The 18259-nt window shown below is 39.3% G+C and overlaps 2 protein-coding genes across 4 annotated transcripts; one reads left to right on the top strand and one right to left on the bottom strand.

Annotated features, from left to right (window-relative positions):
* The first annotated feature begins 493 nt into the window (after positions 1–493).
* Positions 494–4867, top strand: LOC116223512 (mucin-5AC-like). Its single transcript, XM_031580548.2, has 2 exons — positions 494–2499; positions 3820–4867. Exons 1-2 carry the CDS (start codon positions 1013–1015, stop codon positions 4865–4867), a joined length of 2535 nt encoding a protein of 844 aa, XP_031436408.2. The 5' UTR covers positions 494–1012.
* A 3493-nt stretch (positions 4868–8360) lies between these two features.
* Positions 8361–15680, bottom strand: LOC105903339. Of its 3 annotated transcripts, XR_004165126.2 has the most exons (7): positions 15463–15680; positions 12919–14748; positions 12067–12174; positions 10963–11929; positions 10571–10723; positions 10374–10463; positions 8361–10166 (listed from the first exon to the last, which is right to left on the bottom strand). XR_004165126.2 is itself a non-coding variant. In XM_031580591.2 (6 exons), the coding sequence occupies exons 3-6, from the start codon at positions 11926–11928 to the stop codon at positions 9840–9842; spliced, it is 1536 nt and encodes a 511-aa protein (XP_031436451.1). In that variant the 5' UTR covers position 11929; positions 12067–12174; positions 12919–15235; the 3' UTR covers positions 8361–9839. The 3 variants fall into 3 exon arrangements, 2 of the variants coding, with proteins under 2 accessions (XP_031436451.1, XP_031436452.1); XM_031580591.2 differs by lacking the exon at positions 15463–15680 and having other exon boundaries at positions 12919–15235; XM_031580592.2 differs by lacking the exons at positions 12919–14748; positions 15463–15680 and having other exon boundaries at positions 12067–12907.
* Positions 15681–18259: the final 2579 nt, after the last annotated feature.

The raw sequence follows: 18259 nt of genomic DNA, 5'->3' as shown, positions 1-18259 counted from the left end.
GAAACTCTCTGGACGCACTCTGAAGAACGTTTTGGTGTCTGGTGAGTACTCTAGGCCTAATGGTGGGTGATTCGGTACTTTGGTGTTGTGTATGTTTGGTGTTTATTTGTTATTATATAACATAAGACACATGATTTGCAATGTGTTGATAAAAACAGACCCTGCTAGTTAGTCCAGCAAATTTTAAAGGTTTATCAGGAAATCTGAATGAAGGTATTTTAAGCATCACAATGTGACTCTAAATGAAATAATAACTTTTGCTGTTCAAGGTCTCCATGTGGATCAAAACAAGGATGTCAAACAATGGAGAAATAATACGTTTCTATATGTCAAAATTAATATTGAGGTAAGATCTCCTTTAATCAATAAATATCCATTAAAACTGATATGTAAGGAAAACTAAACTATAATGTAAATGTAGTGCACTGTGACACAGACTATGTACAATTTTTCTTACATGTTTTTAAATGTTTCTCTTTATTTCTCTCCACAGAAAGAACAAACTTTAACACTGATTTATTTGGACCTAACTGGAAAACTTAAAAAAATCAAAGTCTCTTGTACCAAGAAACATCGGCCTCGTTTACCCAGATCCATCTCTGTACCATACATACCAACAGATTCATCCACAGACACAACTGGCTCCTCCTCCAATACAGACACAGATTCATCCACAGACACAACTGACTCCTCCTCCAATACAGACACAACAGATTCATCCACAGACACAACTGGCTCCTCCTCCAATACAGACACAACAGATTCATCCACAGACACAACTGGCTCCTCCTCCAATACAGACACAACAGATTCATCCACAGACACAACTGACTCCTCCTCCAATACAGACACAACTGACTCTGAAACTAAAACTACAACTACAACTATTAAATCTCCTCCTGCCACAACCACGTTAGCTGTTACTACAACAGAAGTGACTACCACACCTATACTTACAACATCTGCTACAACATCAAGCCCAACCACTACAGTAGCTGCTACGACTACAGATATGCCTACAACTACATTAGCTGATACTACAACATTAGCTGACACAACAACATCTGTTCCTACTACTACATTAGCTGACACAACAACATCTGTTCCTACTACAACATCTGTTCCTACTACAACATCTGTTCTTACTACTACATTAGCTGACACAACAACATCTGGCCAAAACACTACATTAACTCATACTACAATATCAGAAATTACTAATATAATATCAGTCCCTACAACATCTGCTATAACATCCATCCCTACCACAACATTAGCAGATACTACAACAGTAGGAATTACTACCACATCAGTCCCTACAACATATACTACAACATCCATCCCTACCACTACATTAGCTGATACTACAACATCAGAAGTCACAACTAAATTGTTCCCTACAACATCTGCAACAACATCTGGCCAAACCACTACATTAGCTGATACTACAACATCCGAAATTACTACTACATCAGTCCCTACGACATCTGCCACATCATCCATCCCTACCACTACATTAGCAGATACTACAACATCAGAAGTTACAACTACAGCAGTCCCTATAACATCTGCTATAACATCCATCCCTACCACTACATTTGCTGATACGACAACATCAGAAGTTACAACTACATCAGTCCCTATAACATCTGTTCCAACATCAATCCCTACCACTACAGTAGCTGCTACGACTACAGATATGCCTAAAACAACATTAGCTGCTACTACAACATTAGCTGATACTACAACATTAGCTGACACAACAACATCTGTTCCTACTACTACATTAGCTGACCCAACAACATCAGAAATTACAACTACATCAGAACCTACAACATCTGCCACATCATCCATCCCTACCACAACATTAACTGATACTACAACATCAGAAGTCACAACTAAATTGTTCCCTACAACATCTGCAACAACATCTGGCCAAACCACTACATTAGCTGATACTACAACATCCGAAATTACTACTACATCAGTCCCTACGACATCTGCCACATCATCCATCCCTACCACAACATTAGCTCATACTACAACATCACAAATTACTACCACATTAGACCCTACAACATCTGCAAAAACATCCATCCCTACCACAACATTAGCTGATACTACAACATCAGAAGTCACAACTAAATTGTTCCCTACATCTGCAACAACATCTGGCCAAACCACTACATTAACTCATACTACAATATCAGAAATTACTACTACATCAGTTCCTACAACATCTGCTATAACATCAATCCCTACCACTACAGTAGCTGATACCTCAAAATCAGAAGTCACAACTAAATTGTTCCCTACTACAACCATCCCCACCACTACATTAGCTGACACAACAACATCAGAAGTTACTACCACATCAGACCCTAAAACATCTGCAACAACATCCATCCCAACCACTACACTAGCTGATACTACAATATCAGAAATTACTACTACATCAGTCCATACGACTTCTGCAACAACATCCTTCCCTTCCACAACATTAGCTGACACAACTACATTAGCTGATACTACAACATTAGCTGCTACTACAACATCCATCCCTACCACAACATTAGCTGACACAACAACATCAGAAATTACTACCACATCAGACCCTACAACATCTGCAACAACATCCATCCCAACCACAATATTAGCTGATACTACAACATCAGAAGTCACAACTAAATTGTTCCCTACAACATCTGCAACAACATCTGGCCAAACCACTACATTAGCTGATACTACAACATCCGAAATTACTACTACATCAGTCCCTACGACATCTGCCACATCATCCATCCCTACCACAACATTAGCTCATACTACAACATCACAAATTACTACCACATCAGACCCTACAACATCTGCAAAAACATCCATCCCTACCACAACATTAGCTGATACTACAACATCAGAAGTCACAACTAAATTGTTCCCTACAACATCTGTTCCTACTACAACATTAGCTGACACAACAACATCTGTTCCTACTACAACATTAGCTGATACTACAACATCAGACGTTACTACTAAATTGTTCCCTACAACATCTGCAACAACATCTGGCCAAACCACTACATTAGCTGATACTACGACATCAGGAATTACTACTATATCAGTCCCTATAACATCTGTTCCAACATCAATCCCTACCACTACAGTAGCTGCTACGACTACAGATATGCCTACAACAACATTGGCTGCTACAACTACATTAACTGATACTACAACATTAGCTGACACAACAACATCTGTTCCTACTACAACATTAGCTGCTACCACAACATCTGTTCCTAGTACTACATTAGCTGCTACCACAACATCCATCCCTACCACAACATTAGCTGATACGACAACATCAGAAGTTACTACCACATCAGACCCTACAACATCTGTTCCTACAACATCCATCCCAACCACAACATTAGCTGATACTACAACATCAGAAGTCACAACTAAATTGTTCCCTACATCTGCAACAACATCTGGCCAAACCACTACATTAACTCATACTACAATATCAGAAATGACTACTACATCAGACCCTAGACCATCTGCAACAACATCCATCCCAACCACAACATTAACTGATACTACAACATCACAAATTACTACTACATCAGTCCCTACAACATATGCTACAACATCCATCCCTACCACAACATTAGCAGTTCCTACAACATTAGGAATTACTACCACATCAGTCCCTATAACATCTGTTCCAACATCAATCCCTACCACAACAGTAGCTGCTACGACTACAGATATGCCTACAACAACATTAGCTGCTACAACTACAGATATGCCTACAACAACATTAGCTGACACAACTACATTAGCTGATACTACAACATTAGCTGCTACTACAACATCCATCCCTACCACAACATTAGCTGACACAACAACATCAGAAATTACTACCACATCAGACCCTACAACATCTGCAACAACATCCATCCCAACCACAATATTAGCTGATACTACAACATCAGAAGTCACAACTAAATTGTTCCCTACAACATCTGCAACAACATCTGGCCAAACCACTACATTAGCTGATACTACAACATCCGAAATTACTACTACATCAGTCCCTACGACATCTGCCACATCATCCATCCCTACCACAACATTAGCTCATACTACAACATCACAAATTACTACCACATCAGACCCTACAACATCTGCAAAAACATCCATCCCTACCACAACATTAGCTGATACTACAACATCAGAAGTCACAACTAAATTGTTCCCTACAACATCTGTTCCTACTACAACATTAGCTGACACAACAACATCTGTTCCTACTACAACATTAGCTGATACTACAACATCAGAAGTTACTACTAAATTGTTCCCTACAACATCTGCAACAACATCTGGCCAAACCACTACATTAGCTGATACTACAACATCAGGAATTACTACCACATCAGACCCTACAACATCTGCAACAACATCCATCCCAACCACCACATTAACTGATACTACAACATTAGCTGCTTCTACAACATCAGAGATAACAACTACATCAGTCCCTACGACATCTGCAACAACATCTATCCCTACTACTACAGTAGCTGATACTACAACATCAGAAGTCACAACTAAATTGTTCCCTACAACATCTGTTCCTACTACTACATTAGCTGACACAACAACATCTGTTCCTACTACAACATTAGCTGCTTCTACAACATCCATCCCCACCACTACATTAGCGGACACAACAACACCAGAAGTTACTACTACATCAGTCCCTACAACATATGCTACAACATCCATCCCTACCACAATATTAGCTGATATCTCAACATCAGAAGTCAACATCAACATCTGGCCAAACCACTACATTAGCTGATACTACAACATCCGAAATTAATACTACATCAGTCCCTATAACATCTGCTATAACATCCATCCCTACCACAACATTAGCAGTTACTACAACATTAGGAATTACTACTACATCAGTCCCTATAACATCTGTTCCAACATCAATCCCAACCACTACAGTAGCTGCTACGACTACAGATATGCCTACAACAACATTAGCTGCTACGACTACATTAGCTGATACTACAACATTAGCTGCTACTACAACATCTGTTCCTACTACTACATTAGCTGACACAACAACATCAGAAGTTACTACTACATCAGTCCCTACAACATATGCTACAACATCCATCCCTACCACAATATTAGCTGATATCTCAACATCAGAAGTCACAACTAAATTGTTCCCTACAACATCTGCAACAACATCTGGCCAAACCACTACATTAACTCATACTACAATATCAGAAATTACTACTACATCAGTCCCTACGACATCTGCCACATCATCCATCCCTACCACAACATTAGCTCATACTACAACATCACAAATTACTACCACATCAGACCCTACAACATCTGCAAAAACATCCATCCCTACCACAACATTAGCTGATACCTCAAAATCAGAAGTCACAACTAAATTGTTCCCTACTACATCTGTTCCTACTACAACATTAGCTGACACAACAACATCAGAAGTTACTACCACATCAGTCCCTACAACATCTGCAACAACATCTGGCCAAACCACTACATTAGCTGATACTACGACATCAGGAATTACTACCACATCAGTCCCTATAACATCTGTTCCAACATCAATCCCAACCACAACAGTAGCTGCTACGACTACAGATATGCCTACAACAACATTAGCTGCTACAACTACATTAACTGATACTACATTAGCTGATACTACAACATCCATCCCCACCACTACATTAGCTGACACAACAACATCAGAAATTACTACTACATCAGTCCCTACAACATCTGCAACAACATCCATCCCAACCACTACATTAGCTGATATCTCAACATCAGAAGTCACAACTAAATTGTTCCCTACAACATCTGCAACAACATCTGGCCAAACCACTACATTAGCTGATACTACAACATCAGAAATTACTACTACATCAGTCCCTACGACATCTGCCACATCATCCATCCCTACCACAACATTAGCTCATACTACAACATCACAAATTACTACCACATCAGACCCTACAACATCTGCAAAAACATCCATCCCTACCACAACATTAGCTGATACTACAACATCAGAAGTCACAACTAAATTGTTCCCTACAACATCTGTTCCCACCACTACATTAGCTGCTACCACAACATCTGTTCCTACTACAACATCAGCTGCTTCTAAAACATCCATCCCCACCACTACATTAGCTGATACTACAACATCAGGAATTACTACTATATCAGTCCCTATAACATCTGTTCCAACATCAATCCCTACCACTACAGTAGCTGCTACGACTACAGATATGCCTACAACAACATTAGCTGCTACTACAACATTAGCTGCTACTACAACATTAGCTGACACAACAACATTAGCTGCTACCACAACATCCATCCCTACCACAACATTAGCTGATACTACAACATCAGAAGTCACAACTAAATTGTTCCCTACATCTGCAACAACATCTGGCCAAACCACAACATTAACTGATACTACAATATCAGAAATTACTACTACATCAGTTCCTACAACATATGCAACAAGATCCATCCCTACCACAACATTAGCAGTTCCTACAACATTAGGAATTACTACCACATCAGTCCCTATAACATCTGTTCCAACATCAATCCCTACCACTACAGTAGCTGATACCTCAAAATCAGAAGTCACAACTAAATTGTTCCCTACAACATCTGTTCCTACTACAACATTAGCTGATACTACAACATCCATCCCTACCACAACATTAGCTGACACAACAACATCAGAAATTACTACTACATCAGTCCCTACAACATCTGCAACAACATCCATCCCCACCACTACATTAGCTGACACAACAACATCAGAAGTTACTACCACATCAGACCCTAAAACATCTGCAACAACATCCATCCCAACCACAACATTAGCTGACACAACAACATCAGAAATTACTACTACATCAGTCCCTACAACATCTGCAACAACATCCATCCCCACCACTACATTAGCTGACACAACAACATCAGAAGTTACTACCACATCAGACCCTAAAACATCTGCAACAACATCCATCCCAACCACAACATTAACTGATACTACAATATCAGAAATTACTACCACATCAGTCCCTATAACATCTGTTCCAACATCAATCCCAACCACAACAGTAGCTGCTACGACTACAGATATGCCTACAACTACATTAGCTGATACAACAACATTAGCTGACACAACAACATCTGTTCCTACCACAACATCTGTTCCTACTACAACATTAGCTGACACAACAACATCAGAAATTACTACCACATCAGACCCTACAACATATGCTACAACATCTGGCCAAACCACTACATTAGCTGATACTACAACATTAGCTGCTTCTACAACATCAGAGATAACAACTACATCAGTCCCTACGACATCTGCAACAACATCCATCCCTACCACTACAGTAGCTGATACTACAACATCAGAAGTCACAACTAAATTGTTCCCTACAACATCTGCAACAACATCTGGCCAAACCACTACATTAGCTGACACAACAACATCAGAAGTTACTACTACATCAGTCCCTACAACATATGCTACAACACACATCGCTACCACTACAGTAGCTGCTACGACTACAGATATGCCTACAACAACATTAGCTGACACAACTACATTAGCTGCTACAACAACATTAGCTGATACTACAACATTAGCTGACACAACAACATCTGTTCCTACTACAACATTAGCTGCTACCACAACATCCACCCCTACCACTACATTAGCTGATACTACAACATCAGAAGTCACAACTAAATTGTTCCCTACATCTGGCCAAACCACTACATTAACTCATACTACAATATCAGAAACTACTACTACATCAGTTCCTACAACATATGCTATAACATCAATCCCTACCACTACAGTAGCTGATACCTCAAAATCAGAAGTCACAATTAAATTGTTCCCTACAACATCTGTTCCTACACTGTAAAAAAAAATATGCCCTTTTAACTTAAAAAGGTTTGTTACCGCGCTGCCTTACATTTTTGAGTTAACTTGACAATAAAACGTATTTTGAAATAACTTTCCGTACTTAGTCAAGTCAACAAAAAATTGCTTCAGCTCTTGTTGTGTCAAAAAAGGTAAGTAAGTTAACTTGACTAACTTGCATGTTGTTTCAGAATAAGAACACTAGTTTAATTAAATACTTAAAACTTGTTGTTTCAAAAAAGGTAAGAAAGTTAACTTGACTAACTTGCATGCTGGTTCAAAATAAGAACACTAGTTGAATTAAATACTATGATGAGACACATTTCTTTTCTTTTCCATATTTATTAACATTCACTGCCTCTTCCATGTAGTTTAAACAAGGGAAATTATAAAAATATTCAGTGACAGGGAGCTATGAACACTGTAATAAAAGTAAAAAAAAACAGATACCAACATTCTCAAAGTCCACACATGGGAGCAAAGGGCACAAAACAATACAAAAGTGTCTGTGTAGTCTGAACCCCTGTACAATAAATGAGTGTAAAAGGCAACAAAAAAGTCAGCTTGAAGTATTCAAAACAAATCATTTTAGGTTTTTGCTGGTTTACTTCCAAAACGCATTCAAAATACACATTTGTCCAACTTCTTATGCCATTGTTGTAGACAACATGCTCAAGGCTTTGACGGCATAACAAGTTTGACAAATGTGTATTTTGAATGCGTTTTGGAAGTAAACCAAGTACAACATATTAGTACAACACATTCTCAAAATTTCTGATCTGAGGATGGAACAACCTATGCAGCCGGCACTGCAGCTTATACTCCCAGAGAGCTTTTAGAGTGATGCTACAGATTGCATGCGTCCAGAAAGTTGAGCCTGATGCAGTATTTTCTAAGCGACACATAATGCATTGTGCACTGTGGTTTATGTTGACTTTTTGAAGTTTAGCACAGATTGTTTATGTAGCTGCATTCATCATACCAGCCTGTAAAACAAACCTACTTAGAAACAGTGGGGGTAAATGCAGAGGTATTTGCACTGAATACATTGAACTCAAATACCAGGCAGTGGAGAAAAATAGGGTTTCTCATTTTGTGAAGAGGAATGCTATACAATCTTAACCAACTAGGCTACTGTGGACGGAGTACTAAAGAGCATACAGCAGATTCAGTTTTCAATAACATGTCTGAATGTGTAAACAGTGAGATGTTACTGTTGATTATTTGTTACTACTTTCAGATAAAATGATGTTTTTTGTACTTGGCCAGTACTAGAGCCATTTGCCACATGAACTAAACAAGTTTTCATAAATATGTATTCTCCCAGCAACACACATACATGCACGCACGCACGCACACGCACGCACGACGTACAATCATCAGAGGGCCTTCGGTGGAACAGGACTATTAGGGGACACCCTACTGCTTGCAACCTCTGGTGAACACAAAACATCCTCCTGGCAAATGAAGACAGTTTTTTTGTTTTTAACACGCGCACGCATCCCCCCCACCCCTCCAACCTGCTTTCAGGTGGTACACTGTAAAAAAAAATATGCCCTTTTAAGCATAGATAACATTCTCAAAGTCCACACATGGGAGCAAAGGGCACAAAACAATACAAAAGTGAATAAAGAAAACCTTCACTTTCGGGACCAAACCCATGTGCTACATTGCATAAAACAGAAAAACAAGTTGCCAAGAGCCATTTAAAGGGGCAAACAGTTTCCACTTTCAAAGTCCAAATATGAAAGCAAAAAAAATATCTGAAGACCAAGTCCAAATGCTAGGGGAGATTTCTGCACTACAACTTTTTGTAAAGCAGCCTGTTACGGAGACCATTAACACGTGAAGAGCAGCTACACCCTCCGACATTCAAGAAAAGCTTTTGCATTACTTCAAACGTATATTTGAGATGCTTTGGGTAGTCAACATTGAGCGCATACATCAGACCCATCATTAGTCCGAATGCCTTGGGAATATCAGAAATATTCATGACAGCCAGCTGTTCCTCCAAGACGAGACAAATGTCATTGGTCTCGATTGGGACCACATATCTGCCGATCTCTTCAGACACAATCAGGATCCCGACACTGGTTCCTTTCAAGGTATCTTCAACTGGATCAGTTGGCTGAAAAACAAAATCACCATGAAGCTAAATATTAAACTGATAACCAGGAAATGCTTTTATTATATTGCAGTTTGGAATACAAATACAGTATTTCAGTGTCTCATGCTATTCATGCTGCTTTTTCCATCTTTGGTTTGAATCTATCCTTCAATTCAAACAGTGGTTCCAAATCACACGTCAAGTCATTTGAGGAAGCTTTAAACCTACCTCACAGGTCTTAAGAAAGCTTGAGGGCTCTTCACGAAGGAAATGCGGCATGCCAAGTAAGACTGCTGTTCGCTTATTCTGATTGGAATCCTGAAATGCAAAAGCAAACACCGACACATGCAAACACACAGACAGTGTTAAAAAGAGAAAAGGCTATTTTCTCATCACAAAATGAAAGATACATGTGCAATACTTACATGAGCGTCCAGCCATCTAACAATGTCTTGGAGCTCTGCAATGTGATCCTTTTTTCTGAAAAGGTCAAGAAACCTGGGCAGATATTCATCAAGTCCACCAAAGAAGGAGCTCAGGAGATCAGTAGACATCAGACGGCTGAATTCCGCAAGGATCTTGATGCAGAATTAAAAAAAAAACAATGATTTAATTGTATACGCTCAACAGGTCATACTGGTAGTACCTGGTGACACTATGAAACAATAACAACTAACAGTACAGCAATGTAACAATTTTTAGTTTTCCTATGAACAGTGCTTTTAGTTTTTCCTGTGTTAACTGCTACTGTTAATTGGTATTATAATGTTGTCTGACACTTTGAATAAAAGCAGTGGGAGAGTGGGAAGCATAATACCTGTCTCTCCGAGAACAGTGCAGGCCATCTGGATTTGACCATACTCACAAGAGGCTCATCATCAACGATCTCCTTTCTTCTCAAAGCATAAGTGTTTGCCATGGCTGCATCAATTATCTTGTTGTTGGGATTCACCTTTTTAAATTCCATCAGAAGTGTCTTCCTGTCCTCTTCAAGGGAAGTAAAGGTGTCTTCATCAGGTATATCTGGAAGGAAGTTGGTTTCAGATCGCCTTGGCTTCTTGATCTTCCGCTTAGTTTTCCCATCTTCAAACATTCGAGTCTTGTTCACCAACACTGCTGTACACCCGGCAGCACGTAACTTGTGCCGATAATTGCCCATTTTAAAATTCAAACTGTACTTCCAGCAGTACCAGCCATCTGTGGACCCTACCTCTCTTAAACAGGGATGCTTTTCTACCAATGCTTTGGCAACTTCTTCAATTTGTACCTGTGATGGATATGCATCGATTCTGAACATCTCTCCAACAAGTCTGTCCAAGATTTCACTCTTGAGGCCCTTGAGGACCTCTATCCGGGAACCATCTTTGGCATATGCTTCATTTCCTCTCTTCAGCTTCAGTTCCACATCATAAGAGAAAGTTGGAATGCTAAAGGGCTCAGACCAGTTCTTCATCATATCAGGTGGGCTGGTTTCTGTAGATGATGAAGCAGATGACAGGCTGGCAGTGTCAAGGGTACTGCTGTCACTAACTGTCACCAAGTGTTGGTCAGGTGGCATCTTCTGGATTATTTTGAGGGTTGCTTTATCCTTGGGCAATTCTGTGGGACAGTTGAGGTTTATCAACTCATTCTGGAAGTCCGGATCTTCATACTGTATTACAAACTCATAACCCAGATTTAGCTTAGTCCTCAGAATCAACTTGAAGCCCTCCAGAGTCTCTGGGATTTCTTCTATCAACAGCCTCCTGATGTCATCTGGTGCCAAAACAACTCTGAGCAACATTCTGAAATGTGAAATCAAAGAATGATTAAAAAAAGAAAACAACAAGACATAATGACTGCAGTTAACCAAAGTCCATGGAGTGAGCAAGTAGACATGGTAGGAATAACATTATATTAAGTTAAAATATGTCCGGCATACCTTAATGAAGCAAAAAGGCTTTTGCTGTGACCAGCTGTCTTCCTTGAATGGTGTAGCAATATAATGGTTCGTAGTGGTTCAAATCTTCAGGTTCAACCAGAAGAAAACCTGCAGAAAGTGCTCTAAACAGTTCAAAAGAGCCTAAATGCTCAATATACACAGATTGAAAAGGTTCAATGATGAACATTGCCTTATCAGCCACAATGAGTAGTTTGACAATCTTTCCAAAATCAGGTAGTCCACTTGTGCTGCCAAATGAGACAAACATTCCTTCAGAATATGTGGTCCCATGTCGAGTAATTGTTGTTGTCAGACAAACAGACATAACATTTGTGTACTTCCTCTTAAGTGCCTGCTTTATACTGTTGTCCAAAATATCAGTACAGAGAGTAGAAGAACTGTGAACCTCAAGGTTTGGCTTGAAAAGGCTGGGCAGCTCAAGGTAGTAGCCAAACATAAGTTGGTGTCTCTTGGCTAATGTCAATAAAATGTTTTTGAAATTGTTCACATCACGCACAACTTTTTTAAAAAAGCTGTGTTTACCCTCAAAACGGATTGTACAGAAGTTCAATAAAGGACCAAAACAATGAATGAGATTTGGATAATGTTCGAGGTAATGGTGTTTTGGTTTCAATGTGAAGTTAGGGAACACCTCTAACAACAGATTCCTGTGATCAGATATCTTGGATTCCAAAAAGCATATGGTTGGGGTAGTGAATACAGATAAGGAAATAAGTTCAACAATCAATTTCAAATCCAAAATGATACCCCATGTCTTATCATTTTCAGGAACTAAATGACCAACCATAAGGGGAAGTAATCTGAGTAGTGACAAATTTTCGTGTCCGTTACCTCCAATTGAGCCAGTTGTTTTAAACCTTTCTTGTATTTTCTGTGGACGGTTGGTTTTGTCTTTAAACCTGTATGGAAAGTTTTGGATGGCATAATTAAGGTCATCAAGAGAAAAACAGCCCCTGCCAATTAAATCAGTCAAACACAAACTGAGCTCAACAGGAACCACCCCCTCTAAAAGGTCATGTAGAACGTCGGGTGGGAACCCTGTTGCTGAATGAAAGTGTTTTAAATTGTTTAAAACACAGTTAGCCTTTACACCCACAACGCTCTTCAGCTTTTTATCCCTACTCAGAGCCAAAACATTTTCGTCCACTGATGCTCTTGTACGAAGCGTGAATGACCCATCTTTCACTTGACTGGTCTGAAAATCCTTCCGGCTTCCTGAACAAAACCTACAGCATTTATCAACAATGAAGCATTCTTGGAAACCAGCCAGTGAATGAGCTGCTAAGTTATCTGCTGATACAAAAGCAACTGTACCCTGAACACAGCCCCCTAATCTTTCTATGTATACACCTTTGGTTTCTAGTTGCTCAATGTCTCTAAGAAGTGGCTCTAGAACAGCAGAATATCCATATGTTTTCACATCAGAAGTATGACACAACAGAGCAAGATTGATTGATGTTAAGGATGACCTATAAAGAAGGGGTAGGTTTGCCAAAACCCAGTAAACAGCACAAATCTTATGTTTTTTCTTTGAAGTACCTAAAGGGTTACACACCTCAAAATCATCAATATATAGCCCTAAGGCAATTCGGAACACACCTGCAGAGAAAAAAATGTTTTCTTGGAAATATTTCCCATCACGAAAACTTTTATAGAATCCACAATTTGACCCAACATCTTCGTCTAAGGCCTTGTCAAGGACATCATCCCTATTCAACAGCTCTGTCAGAACAGGTAAAAGCGGAACATGAACCTCTTTCCTGCCCTTTGCTGAATCCAAAAAGTACTCCACTGGCTCAATAATCTTAAAATTTTGCCTGAAAAAAGAAGCTCTCTTATGTTCTGTGCCCAATTCACCAGATTTTGACAAGAATGAAAGTGGCACTGACTTATCCAATGTATCCGCTATTAGTGTAAATGTTGATGGCTCTAAACTGATGTTGTGCTGGGAAAGTACTTGTTCTATGGACTTCTTGCTTAGTTCCCCAGTGAGCACACTAACCTCATAAAACTCATCAATGATTTCCTGAGTGGCTGTCTTTGAAACGTGAAGAAGCGTTTGCATGCGCAAGAAAAGGGATGCCAATTTACGCTGCAAACACACCTCATCAGTAATTTCAACATTTTCTAAAACATCTGCAACAGGCTCATTGAAACTAAGCAAATCTGTATTGTCCTGAGCTTCCTCACCATTCTCACATAAATGGTTGCGTACCAACTCAAGTCTTAAATTCTTTATGCCAGCAGAACTGTGATAACGACTAAGATGTCCTGTAAAGGTGGAATATACAGTTGATTGAAATGAGCAATCCTGGTAAGGGCACTTCACGGTTTCCTTATTTTTCAGATGGCTACGCAAATGTGATAAATACTGTTTAAGGTTACAATGTTCACAAAAGCTGCACAATGCACAGAGTATTTGAAAAGTCAGTGGATCTGAAGACCCTTTCTCCTGCTGTTTTCCATGTTGCTTGAATAAATGTCTGTTAAGGTCAACTTGCCTTCGGAATGTGAAAAAACAGTCAGTAAAGATGCAAGGCAAGGGGCAAAAACGGCTGTGGTGTCCGTGCTTCAGAGTGTAATGCCTTCTGATGTTTCTCTGATTGTAGGTTGAAAATGGGCACAATTTACAAGTCCACTTCATGAATACGGCATCATCATCTGTAACATAGAAAAATATATATAATATATCTGAGATATATGTAAAGCATTAATACAGCATACATTATGATGAACTAGGTAGGCTATCTAGATCTAGGTTTCTTTAATAACCTACATTAAACATGATGAGAATAAAGTTGGTAGTCGTTGATAATTCTTAATAGTGTCACAAGAATACAACATTAAATAATAGCCAGCAGCGCACATTTCATTTTTTTTCCGTTTTCTTACTGAATGTGCTACCATTTCTATGTAAGGAAACCTAAGCTTCTGCCTGGAACTATGTAAACGAATATATATCACCTCTCCTGATAATTTATTTGATTCAATTTTAAGTTGTTAGACAGTTGTCAGTGTTGGGGAGGAAGAACTAACTGGCTGATGGTCAAGGCAAGCATAAGTTAGCTACCCATTGAACATAACCATTTGAATAACTCGGCTTAAGCAAAAAACAACGCCTCCGAAACTGTTTTTGTAGGACACATGAGGAGGAATAACTATAAAGGCTAGAGGAAATGTTTTCTTCAAGACTATATTACAACATCTAAGATGTCAGTTGATAGCTAGCTTTTGCTGCCATGACTAGCTATCCTAGCTATCCTTTGATATACTATTAAATATTTCGCTCAGCAATAATATCCACGAATCCAACCGTTATTTAATAATATAAAATAGTTCTATTCATTTAGTGGTTGTGTTCTTAAGTTTACTCACCACAAGCGTTGGATGGTTAAGGATTGGATGCAAGCTCATCTTCCTCCGTGTGCTTTCCTTTGAACAAGGCAGGTGGTGACGTGGTGAACAGAACTGGCGATAGGTGGCAGTATAGTGCATGCGTAGGCCAAGTTGTGTTAAATTGCTTTTTTTTGTTGAAACAACTACATGCTTGTTCATTTAACTTAGAATGAAGTTGAGTCAGTAAAAACTTAGTATTTCTTTTTGTTTGGACAAATCCAATAGACTTTAGTTATATCAACATAACAAACACACTTGAAACAACTAAATTGCAGTGTCATTTTTTACAGTGTACTACTACATTAGCTGACACAACAACATCAGAAGTTACTACCACATCAGACCCTAAAACATCTGCAACAACATCTGGCCAAACCACTACATTAGCTGATACTACAACATCAGGAATTACTACTATATCAGTCCCTATAACATCTGTTCCAACATCAATCCCAACCACTACAGTAGCTGCTACGACTACAGATATGCCTACAACAACATTAGCTGCTACCACAACATCCATCCCTACCACTACATTAGCTGATACTACAACATCTATTTCTACTACTACATTAGCTGACACAACAACATCTGTTCCTACTACAACATTAGCTGCTACGACTACAGATATGCCTACAACAACATTAGCTGCTACAACAACATTAGCTGACACAACAACATCTGTTCCTACTACAACATCCGTTCCTACCACAACATTAGCTGATACTACAACATCAGAAGTCACAACTAAATTGTTCCCTACAACATCTGCTACAATATCCATCCCTACCACTACATTCCCTCATACTACAACATCAGAAGTTACCACATCAGACCCTACAACATCTGCAACAACATCTGGTCAAACCACTACATTAGCTCATACAACAACATCAGAAGTAACTAATACATCAGTCCCTAAAACATCTGCTCCAACATCCTTCCCAACTACATCTGAACCTACAACAACATCACCAGCAACTACAACTACATCAATTGTCAGGACAGCATCTCCTCCTATAACAACAGCAGATACTACAACATATGCATCTTCCACAACAGCTATAGCTACAACTGACATAACATCAGCAGCTGCAACTACCTTAGCAGATACTACTTCTACCCCTTTCACCACATTAATATCTATCCCTACAACATATGCCTCTTCTACAACACAAGCTGCTATAACAACAACTGACCCTACTACAGTATCAGCAGCCACTACAACATTTAGCCCTATGACTTCAACAGCATCTGTTACAACTTCTACTCCTACTACAACAGCAGACACTACAACATATGCACCTTCTACAATAGTCGCGGCTACAGCTGACACGACATCAGAAGCTATGACTACATTAGCAGATACTACATCTACCCCTTTAGCGATATCAACATCTGTTACAACTTCTACTCCTACAACAAAAGCAGCAGCTGCTACAACTACAACAGACTCTATCATTACCTTAACAGCACCTGTGACAACTACATCTGACCCTACAACTACATCAGCAGATGTCACAACAACATCTAGCCAAATGACTTCATCAGCATCTGTTACAACTAAATCTGACACCACAACTACATCAGTAGCTGCTACAACAGACTCCATAATTTCCTCAACACCACCTGCGACAACTACATCTGACACCACAACTACATCAGCAAATGCCACTACCTCAGCATCCACTACTACAATAACTGCTGCCACAACAACATCAGAGGATACTACATCTGACCCTGTCACCACATCAGCATCTGGTACAAGTACAGCATCTGACTGAACACTATGATAGCAGATAATACAACTATAAGGGTTACCACATGATCTGACCCTTCTACTATATCAGTATTTACAACTACCACATCCGACCTTTTGTAGAGCAACCATGTCATTCTCATATGAATTAACCTGATATTACAGATCACATATTTGCTACAAACAACTGTAGAACCTAGGACTACATCAGCTGTTGGTATAATGACTTGCAACTTCTACAGTAGCTTGTCCATCTACACGACTACATCAGTTGCTACTGCCACATCTGCCTGTACTGCCACAGATTGTCCCTTCTACTACAACAGCTTTTGAACCCTCTAGATCAGTGGGTGTCCCTACAACAGATGTGACAACATGTAACAGGTGGTCCTTTTTCTACATCAGCAGCTACCACTTCTAAACTGTGGCTGCCACTGTTCACAACTATAGTACCATCAGCAGCTAATCATTTTACTACAATATTTGACCCCGATGCCATACCAAACTAAAACTATAGGGAAATACCAAGAGAAGCTCATCCATGCTTTTATTTCCAGTGGGGTGGACTACTGTAATGGTCTCTTAACTAGTCTTCCCAAGAAGACCATTAAACATGCTGCAGCTCATTCAAAATGCTGCTGCTAGCGTTCTAACCAAGACCAGGAGAACAGAGCACATTATTTCAGTTCTAAAATCTTCAGACTGGCTTCCAGTTAGCTACAGAACACATTTCAAAGTGCCACTACTGGTCTATAAATCACTGAATGGTTTAGGCCCTGAACACATCTCTGATATATTTAAAGAATATAAACCAGAATATAAACTACGTTCACAGACTGAGCGACACAGGAGGTCCTTTGTCCCAGCTGCCATAAAACTATAACTATATGACTACACTGTTTTGCACTATACATTCTACATCCTACACTGTACATAACTGTATTGTATTGTATTGTTTGTTTGTATTGTCTGTATATATTGTTTGTAATTATTGTAAATATGAGAGAGCTGTAAGAC

The sequence above is a fragment of the Clupea harengus genome, chromosome 14, assembly GCF_900700415.2.
Source record: "Clupea harengus chromosome 14, Ch_v2.0.2, whole genome shotgun sequence".
In the NCBI taxonomy this organism is placed as follows: Eukaryota; Metazoa; Chordata; class Actinopteri; order Clupeiformes; family Clupeidae; genus Clupea; species Clupea harengus.
This window is presented reverse-complemented; position numbering and strand designations above follow the sequence as displayed.

Bases quoted from the DNA above. Each gene is read 5' to 3' on its own strand.
- LOC116223512 (XM_031580548.2), top strand. From the start codon at position 1,013: ATGCCTACAACTACATTAGCTGATACTACAACATTAGCTGACACAACA. The intron at 2,500-3,819 runs ATTAGCTGACAC...GCCTACAACAAC, and splicing joins ACATCCTTCCCTTCCACAAC to ATTAGCTGACACAACTACAT.
- LOC105903339 (XM_031580591.2), bottom strand. From the start codon at position 11,928: ATGTTGCTCAGAGTTGTTTTGGCACCAGATGACATCAGGAGGCTGTTG. The intron at 10,724-10,962 runs GTATTATGCTTC...TTCTGCATCAAG, and splicing joins CACTGTTCTCGGAGAGACAG to ATCCTTGCGGAATTCAGCCG. The intron at 10,167-10,373 runs GTAGGTTTAAAG...TTTGTTTTTCAG, and splicing joins GCTTTCTTAAGACCTGTGAG to CCAACTGATCCAGTTGAAGA.